This window comes from Hyalella azteca, unplaced genomic scaffold (assembly GCF_000764305.2).
Source record: "Hyalella azteca isolate HAZT.00-mixed unplaced genomic scaffold, Hazt_2.0.2 contig14337, whole genome shotgun sequence".
NCBI classification, from domain to species: Eukaryota; Metazoa; Arthropoda; class Malacostraca; order Amphipoda; family Hyalellidae; genus Hyalella; species Hyalella azteca.
This window is the reverse complement of record NW_025944227.1, coordinates 26,220-36,576: the sequence shown is the minus strand read 5'-3', so window position 1 is coordinate 36,576 and position 10,357 is coordinate 26,220. Positions and strand designations below refer to the sequence as shown.

Sequence of the window (10,357 nt, the reverse complement as noted above, 5' to 3'; positions counted from 1 at the left end):
TTCGGGATCATAACCACTCCACCACGCCGCGTATCGGTATTAAATTTCACGAGAATTATTTGCAAGATTATAGAATAGAAGTGTCGGCACTGAAGAAATAGGCCCATGGCCTGTTGCCGATTCCTGAATTTTTCGTGACTTGATTTGATTTACAAGGGATCCGGCCTTTGGAACCCGATCTTTCCATAACTGACGATTGATTGAGTATCAATAAATTTAAAGATTTATTTTCTAGCTCATACCTGTACATTTTAAATTTTCATTATTCAATGGTAAGTCATATTTAATTCAAACGTATAAATTATGCGCTAGACGGGACTCAAGACCGTGAGTAAAAAATGAAAACGATTTTAGGGTTACCTATATTTCAAGACAGTTTGTTTGCACGGTGACGCAAATTTGTATTGAACAATACTTCGTCCACGTAGAGTATGCAATGAAAAAATATAATTCCTGACAACACATTTCAACTAGTTGCCGTAGAAAAGTAATTGCAGAGAATTTGACTTAAAATGCCTTAAAATGTGCCATACCGAGCCCAGCAATCCGTATGTGTGAGATCAATGCCAAATTTGGAGCACACGACACCTCCACCTCTATTTCTTATTTCTCTATGATGCTCTTTATCTTCAGTTCCGGTACATACACGCTTGAGGGATTAAATTATCGCATCAGGTAGTATTACGAACGTTGGGCTTATGAGATTGCATAACTAAAAGGGCATCATTATGGCAAAGCAAGGGTTCCGCTCAATTGGATAAAACGTTATGGATGACCAGTAGAAGCGAACTGCGGTTAAGTCTCACGCTTCCGTCGCAGAAATCGATATTGTTTGGATTTAATAATACGAGATAGAGCATGGCCAATCTTTCCTCCCTCTTCTACGGTTTATAATAGATGGTAACAGCAACAAATTATCAATGAAAACAAACCTCAACCAGCGTTGACAAATTAGATCACAGCCCCTGACTTCGGAAGACATGGAATACTATTTATTTTCTGCGCTTGTTGAGCGACTGTTTGGGTAGTTTTCTGGCTCGTGAATTTTCTTTTGTAGGTACGAGAGGAGTTTTCTTCGAGTCCATCAAATCGAACTCCTTGACGAGAGCATCAATAGCAGAAAGTTCATTTCTTTCTTTTAAACGCATCTGCTCCTTTCGTAATTTTGTCTGTAGATCCACATTATTGACTAGCTGCGACACTTTTTTGCCTCTTGAGTCAACCGACTTGACGATCTTCGGAAACAGATTGAGGACGTTGGGCATAAGAATGATGTCTGCAACACAAGAGTGAAGAGCATCCAACGCGTACGTCATTTGTTTTCCAGGACCAAGACGTTCAGCGAGCACAACGCCAGGGTCCTTGCAGGAAGTTAAATCGCGAAATGCATTGTAGGCGAAAGTGTTGTTCAAAACGCGATCCATTGTAGGCACTGAAAAAGGACTGCCCAATAAACCGTTGAGACTCGCCAAAGTGCCGTAGCAGCACTGAAACTCTGACATGCAGTGGATGAAGTGTCTTTGAAAGCTCTTGGCATCTACTGCAGGATCGATTTGATGGTATCGTGCTAAGCCAGCAGCCGCCACAGCACAGGAATAAGTATCTAAATGCGATGCTATGTAGCAGATGTTCTTCATGTAGTCTTTAGCATTTGCAATAAGCTTGGCAGCTTTGTTAGTTTTCTTCGACTCAACTCTTACCATCTCTTTCAATTTTTCATCCCATCTAATCCTGCCTATCTTCTGTTCAACGAAGAAGAACATCACTAGGCTTAGCAATATCGCATACAGATGAAAGTGCGTCACAGCTTGACGGCTATTTTTGTGCCAATAGCACACGCATATAATGACAAACTGAATATCATTAGGCAGGCGCTTGACGTGGTTGAAGTTCATGTTTATGAATTCACAGAACATTTCTTTGCGTTCAGCGTTACACTTCAAATGAAGCGACAATATGGACGGCACTTGTGACAAACTGTTCTCGTTCTGTAATCTCATGACTTGCACAGATTTCATTGTAGATTTCCGGCAAAAGAAAGACAGCGATCGTTTGATGTAAGGCAGAAGATCTGAAGTTGCATTACTAGAATATAGCATAGCGTTCTCATAATCACCATCAAGCCGGACACTCAAGACCGATTCCATGTTGTCATTTGCTTCCTTTTCCAGAATGGGTAGCATCTTCTTGCGTAAGTAATTTGTCATCTTTTCTAAAATGCGCTCTCTATATCCATCAACAAGTTTATCCTCTTTCTCGTACTGTTCAACTTTATCGATATGTCTTCTGTACTTTTTCAGAGTCCCTTCGAAAAGGTCTCGATATTTCATTTCAAGAGGAGAAGACAGCTTTTTCTTCAGCCGCAGTGTAAATCCGTCTTTAGTAGTATACATCACAATGAAATCAGAATCACTTGAAAAGGCATCATTCTCGTTTGTGTCATTCTCAGCCTTGGACATAGACTGAATACTTGGACGTTTCTTAGCTGGTGAACTCGTGCCTTCGTGTTTAGGAGTAACTTCAGAGACAACAGAAGATGCCGTAATTAGGTTATCCTTTTGCAACTGAGAAAGTCTAGAGGAAGCGATATTTGCGGCAGAAACAACTGCATCAGAAGGTATTGAATGACCAAAAGCCAGTCTAGAAGGAGAATTGCCTGACGTATTGTGATGAATAGGGTTCAGTTCTTCAACGCCAGTTGTAATGTCAGAGGGATTTAAAATTTCTTCAGAATTTTCACAAGTATTAAAATTTTCAAGCTCTTGGATTTCTTGCAATAATTGAAGCATTTCTTCACGGTCCACAATCTCAGCTTCGACGCTGTCCTCTTCTGGATCATCGTGGAATGTACTTTCATCCACAACAGAGGTATCTTCATTCTCTTTCTGGACACCATTAATCGCAGATGTTTCCATATTCAAGAAATTTTCATTAGCAGTCGATGTGTGATCATTAATCACAGGTTTGTACACAATAGAAGGATCTTCATCATCTTCTATCAAGACATCGTCATCATCAGAGTCGGTGTCAGGGATGCCATCGTAGATTACGGAAGTCCCAAATTCGATAGTTGAAATTCGCAATGACGTCAAGAGGTTGTCATCAGCGGTGGCGGAAATCTTCTCTTGAAGCTCGCTTTCATCGTCGATGTCATAGCGGGTATCCATTAACTCACTTAAAGGGGCATCCTGTAAATTGCTTTCAAAATAGGAGAAGTCAAAATCTGATCCTGGTTCTGCAAAAAATGATGGATCGTCAGATGCATGTAAGTTCTGGGTTAGATTGTTGCACGCGTCAATATCAATGTTGTGCTGAATGTCTTCCTGTACTGCCGAGTAAAAAGAACAATCACTGTCACTATCTCTTCTCTTGCTTAGTTCTCCTTCAAACTCCGAGGTTACATTCCTCAAGTCAGGTGACTTTACGGCATCAAAATTTGAAGTATTAACAAGTTCGTCGCCAATGTCGATTGATTTGAAAGATGTGAGAGATGAGTTTAGAATCTCTGAAACAGAAGAATGAGAGCCTTCATCTTTGTTGCATTCCACAGGAAGTGAACTACTTTCATCTGAAGTAATATCAAATGAAGAAATATTTTCGTTGATACTTGAAACAACATCCGGAACCGCTTGTTCCTCTGGCAGAGAACAGGATGACACAGGCGGAGATATGTGGCTAGTATCAATAGCTGACATTGGTCCTGTTTCATCCCTAGATGAGTCTTTGGAAAGTCGTCCCTTTTTGACTTTGATTTCAGGCGAATTGTTGCACAGTAACTTTTCACTGGGCGTCCCTTCACGCTGTATTTTCAACTCTTCAATTCGTTGTGCCAGCTGAGAAACTGATGTTGAACACGAAGCAACGGGTTTCAACTCTTTGTTCTTGGTTGCAATATTTCGACGGAGCTTCCAAATGTTTTTCTTGTAGGCAAAATAGTTAAGTTTACGTTCAGTTAGATTGCAACGAAGCATTTCAGCCAAGTCTGCACTTTCCTCTCCAGGAGTCCCTTCTAAGAATCTAAGTTGTTCCTCTAAGTACTCTTTCTCATACTCAAAATAAGTTTTATCACTAATGGCAATCATAGTTTTGACGATCGGCACAGCAATTGAGCAGGCAGATTCTCGGGTTACGGACTCAACCATTGGCAAGGAGAATAACGTCTTCTTCACAAGTATTTCAGCAGCATCGAAATCTAGAAGGCACAGTCTTATACTTATGACTAGCCATCGAGGTAGAGGCAGACCACCTGCAAAAGTAGCAGCAGTCTCAGCATGTGGGCAGCTTTGGTCACGCCTTTTAAATTCTCCTAGAAACGACGCCTGGAAAACAGTGTACGCTGAAAACTTCTTTTTCTTTCTTTTGATTTGATCAATGAGTTCCGGAGTGGTGAGATTGTCACTATCTGGAGTACATGATGATGTGTAGGCAGCGTGTCCACATGGAAGGTCTTCTGGACCACTGGTGAACCACGGCATGAGATAGGACGACGTGACAGACACTAGCAGGATGCGCTGGAGGGCAGTACGCAGACTGTGGCGCATCTCTTGATACTGCGGCAGCAGGTCTATTACCTGAGGTAACGTGGATGCATTACAAAGGAAAAGCGAGAAGAGAGTAGGCAGGCGATGAATGAACTATGTGAATAAAGAAAGCATAATGTATGGAGAAAAAATGGATATGAGAGGTGATATAAATGAAAAAAAATGATGTTAAAAGAAACTTAAATAGAACTAATATGAGAACAAATAGAAGTTAGAAGATGGAAGGTATAAACTTAATGGGTTGACAGAAAGTGGAGCGAAATGAGTGGTGACGAAACAGACATGAGGAACTAAAAAGTGTTACGAGAGAAGCAGTGTTACAAGAGAAGCAGTGTTGCAAGAGAAGCAGTTTTGCAAGAGAAGCAGTGTTACAAGAGAAGCAGTTTTACAAGAGAAGCAGTGTTGCAAGAGAAGCAGTGTTACAAGAGAAGCAGTTTTACAAGAGAAGCAGTTTTACAAGAGAAGCAGTGTTACAAGAGAAGCAGTTTTACAAGAGAAGCAGTGTTGCAAGAGAAGCAGTGTTGCAAGAGAAGCAGTGTTACAAGAGAAACAGTGTTGCAAGAGAAGCAGTGTTATGCAGAAATTTGGTCATTAAAGATTTTTGCATTCATTATGAAAGCTTGTCTGATTGAACTCGTATCACTTTATCGTCACAGAGAAACAAGTAAAATTTGTTTCTATAGAGCAAGTCTAAGAATGCAGCAGAAATATGCTACAGAGCTTGAGTGGATTTTATCAGCAAAGTTGTTACTTAATGGTTAAGAATCTTAAATTAAGTATCAAAACTTGAAAAAAAATCTCAAGTCATTTTATAAAGAAGAAAAATCTTAAATTAAGTATCAAAACTTAAAAAAAATTCCCAAGTCATTTTATAAAGTAGAAAAATCTTAAATTGAGTATCAAAACTTAAAAAAAATATTCCCAAGTCACTTTATAAAGAAGACACTTCTCTTATGAGACGTACTAACCATTTCAATTATTTGCGGCACGGTTTTATCCTTGTTAAGAGACAGCCAGTGTCTCACCGCCATCATGTTCCGCGTGCTGCAGTTAGGAATGGAGAAAATTTAATAATAATCCTATATATTAGAAACTTTTAACCATAAAAGTTGCTTTTAAATCCTCTTGCTTTGAATCCTCAAAACTTCAACCTGCCTACTTACACGGGATTCTTCAAAGACGTTTTAAAAAATTGGGTCATCAAATTATGAACATCACACAATTTCTAGGTTAGATAAAAGCATTTATCAACATGCATTGGCCCGTCATTCGTGATAGTGAATCTCAAGGCTTCTACTTCATACCTAATGCTCACAAAGTGATATCACTTTCCCAATTTATACCCCATGAGATATTGTAGACAAACTTGAGTATCTATCAAGTCTCAAGTTTACTAGAGCATACCTTGCTCTGACAATGGTCTCGCTCTACACCTCTTGAGATATTTTAGACAGACTAGGACGAGTAGTGGGTCTCAAAGCTTCTAGTTCATACCTTGTATTCACAGAATGGTCTCGTTTTACACCCCTTGAGATATTGTAGACAAACTGGGACAACTTGAACCGCGTGAGCGATGGACGCATGCCAAGCGTTGCCAGAAGCGTGATGTGGTCAGGATGAATATCCATCACCTGAACAAAATGTATAAAATCAATCAATTGCTTCAAATGATTTCTAAAAAATTCACGGAATTCTTTTAATATATTCTCCTAAAACACTTTTGTTTATTGTGAATAGACAAAAAAATTGCACAGTAAACATCGGTATTTAATTTTCAACACTGAAATATCATATCATTATAGAAGCATATTCAGCTTCATTCATAGAAACCATTACACTAGGAACAGAAAAATGAATTTCTTCCATATATGTATGTTTACTTATTTTAACTCAAATTACTTACATCACAAAATTTAAGTTTATCAAAAATGCAGCAATTGAGATAAAACTGATCGGGATTTTCTTCATCAGCAATAGGCTTGTTGTACTGAAGTTTCCTCAGGTCTACATATGCTAGTCCGTGCACACAAAAATCCGAGTCCCCGCTGAGCACGGGAAGACTGAAAGCATTGCACAAAGTGATGATGTCATTATCAGCAGAAGAGTCTGACTGCAAGATGGTGATTCCATGACTACGCACTCTCGTGATGAACAACTGACGCAGGAGTGGAGGATACACCTGCAATCAGGAAAAATATGGAAATGGAGGCAACACTGACAGCAGCTTAAGCTACATGAGTCATTCAATTATGTAACTACTATCATCAGGCACTTGGTGCACGTCACAACTGCTAGGAAAGCATCAAATGAATATAAGGAAATAAAGAGTGGCAATCATTGTCGTGTCTTGTATTCATTAGCCTAATAAGGTACCGCTAGTAGGTATGAAACTGCTTGCACAATTTTACATTATGGCACTGATATTTCAAGATTTTAATTATTTTGTTCAAATCAATCAAAGTTCTTGCGTGGCCAGTTTTTTCCACATTTTCTGTAATTTTTCATCTTAGGAGGAAAGCCGAATGGCCTGCTTGCACCCTCTTTAATCTTCCAACATGAGACTCTTTACTGACCTGGCCCAAAGCACAATTTATGCTTGGCTACTGCTCAACCTGTACTCCACCTGCCACACGCGCTTTTATGGGACGGTTGACGGTTTGGCGGGGTTGGTTCCTATCAGTCAACTATCTTGAGGGCCAGACTACACTTTGAAACTACCAGCTGTTTGAGGTATGGGAAATAGTTGGCAACTTGTTTCCTGGCCTTTGGCCAATTCAATTTGGAGACTTCTAAGGGTCAAAGCCTGTTATCCTGAATCTACACTTATTGGCCTTACCATCCATAAGAGTATTGAAATTGGTTGCTCATGTAAAACCAATCTATACTTTATATTCATCTAATCATATTTCTTGCTATTCAGTTTTTTCGCAATCATTGCAGGCAACATCTGAGTGGGCCAGATGGTCGGCAGAGCCCAAGATTGGTTGCTCCTTTTTAGCAAGCAATCTCTCGCCAAGTAAGCCAGACACTTGGTCCTTTCACTTTCTTATTTGCCCCATCATGATCCAAAATTAGCAGAGATTTGACAGACAGGAAGAAGTTTATGAAATCGATTCTTTGTGGTGTTAACGATTTTGGTTTTATTAGTTTATGGCTTTGCAACCCATGAGGCTTACTGAAGCCAGTAATATAAAAATCTAAATAATTTGTTACTACTCATGTACCTAATTGATTGTAATCCAAAGATATATACAAGTCTATAAGATTGACACATACAATACATGTCATGATCAGGGTTTCCTAGTCTTGTCAACTTAAGTGAATATCTTTGTTTGATTAGCATTTCCTTAAATTCTGTACATGAATGTTAGAGGGTAGCTTTCTTTCTTCCAGTTTACATGTTGAAAGTCAAGTGATAAAAATTCAAATATACTTCTTAATGTACCAAGTAATCTAAATCAAAGACGTGTATGGAACAATACTGCGGCAGAATGTAGTGCAAGTGTGCAGTTAAAATTCATTATTTAACAACAAATTAAAACAAATTTTCATTGGATCCCAATGTACAAAAAAGGCTCACAATAATCTAAAATGCACCACTCGTTCTCTCTCATGTTTCTAATATCACAATTAAGTTTGCCAACATGGCAATTCTTTTACTTACACAAATTTCAGCCTAAGAATTCATCTTATACTGGAAAGTTGGGTAGGTTAAAAGTCTATTCCACCGCAATGATGGAGGAAGATGCCTTACCAGGCAAAACGACCTTTTGGTTCGTACTCAAGTTCAAAGAAAACATTACCCATGCTTCACCAAATCAACACACATTTACCTGAAACAAAAATTATAAAAAAAACTAAGTCTGCCAAGCCTTACCAAATCTTTACAATTGCCAGGCATGGCTTCAGCACATGTTTTGATGCCAGACTTGAGTAGATGCACTGCCCACTTGACCGAGGCAAGTTTCATTGCCACACCACCATCAAGAAGGACACAAGACTCAATGCCACATCGAAGCAGACTGCAAAGAAAACATTTTTTCTTTGCAGAAATATTATTGACTGCAATATTAAATATTTATTGTTAATATTATTTATTAATATTAATTAAATTAAAACAATATTAAATATTTAAATTAAATGCAGAAATATTATTGACTGCAAAGAAAACATTATATAACATGCAAAGAAACCATTGATTATTAGGCGACAGCACACAGGAACTGACTTGAAGCATATTCCTTCCACAGTGTAAGAGGAAATATAAATTATGATTCCTGGAGATAAATTGTAGGGAATAAGTTATCATTGCAGGATGATATTGTCAAAATTTATAATTGACTGGTTTTATTATGAAAAACAAACCTTCATACACCTTGGCCCAAAATAGGTACATATCTCCAGACTTGATGTCAAGTGATGCAAACTTGGAGTTAGTTCTATAAATTTTAATTCAGGGAATTGATTGTATAATTAATAATATTGATTGATAAAAAATTAATGTGCAATTTTAAGCTTTTCATAATATTATTACAGAAAAACTTAAAATTTAGTTTATAAGAAAACCATAATCAAATCATACATTATTAATTTGCCAACTTTTATTTTTGGTTAGTCTTTTGTAGTACTAAGACAGATATGACATAGCCAACCTAATGTCAAAAAAGCATTATTTCAGCCTTGAATTCAAATAACATTGAATGCAAATAACCATTACCTGTTAAAAAACAGGTCAACTTCTGCAGCAAACTCATCATAATCACCACCATAAGCCATCTTCTGTTTGCTGCACTTCCCAAAGAGATGAAACATCAAATTTTTACCATCTATGATCACTCGGCACCTGGAAATAAAAGACCAAAAATAGAATGAAATTTTATAATATTCATGAACAGAATTCCTTAATAAATTGTAAACTGTTAATATGAAGAAATTTTTTTAAATGAATCTCAGTTGACAGTAATTATACTAGGTAGGCTACACTAAAACTACAGTCTACATAAATACATATATAACAATTTCCAGACATATATTTATGAGTATATTTCTATAAATGTAATCTAACTAATTTCTGATTGTAAATGAGATTGAGATATAATTTATAATGTAATTTCTCATCAGGAATAAATAAATCACAAGTCATCCCTGCACAGCTGCACTCATGAATCAAGCTTTTTATCTTCAAAAGCAGATAGAAATACTATTACTATGTATTCAATTTTTATAGCTTGAACATAAGATATATCAAGTTAATCAGCTTATTCAGCTACACTCACTCACCTAGACAGCTTATGAGACACCAAAGAAGCTCTGGCATGCTCCCGTATGAAAGATGGGAGTCCTTTAACACCCATCTTTACAGTTCAAGATATAAATGATTAATAACTTGTAACTATGCTTTAAGCAAATTTCGTAATAACAACAGAGTGCGTTAGCGAAGACAGACTAGCTTTTCTTCTTTTCGGGGTGTCCACGCAGGGTGGACTTAAAGCCACAGGACAACGCAATGATGAACGTTGGCGGCCCTGAGAGCTTCTGCAGAGACAGACAGTCACAGACTAGCAAAACTAGCTCCTCACATGTGAAATTTTGAACGCAATAACAAGAAAAGTTACCCCAGAATTTGTTTTTTTTCCCTCAAATATTCACTCGATCGACAATTCTTAACCTAACTGATATAATTATGATTGTGTCAATTTTTAATAAAGAGGTATACAAAAATTTTTCTTTTTCAAATCACTATATTAACCATTTTAATGGCATTATGGAGCATTGAGTATTTTAAATTCAAAACCTGGATATGTAAAAATATAATA

General features: G+C 37.5%; 1 protein-coding gene across 1 annotated transcript; it reads right to left on the bottom strand.

Annotated features, from left to right (window-relative positions):
* Positions 1–344: 344 nt before the first annotated feature.
* On the bottom strand, positions 345–10,084 carry LOC108664496. Its single transcript, XM_018151091.2, has 7 exons — positions 9,822–10,084; positions 9,259–9,384; positions 8,419–8,563; positions 6,445–6,720; positions 6,036–6,172; positions 5,510–5,585; positions 345–4,571 (listed from the first exon to the last, which is right to left on the bottom strand). The coding sequence occupies exons 1-7, from the start codon at positions 9,893–9,895 to the stop codon at positions 993–995; spliced, it is 4,413 nt and encodes a 1,470-aa protein (XP_018006580.1). The 5' UTR covers positions 9,896–10,084; the 3' UTR covers positions 345–992.
* Positions 10,085–10,357: the final 273 nt, after the last annotated feature.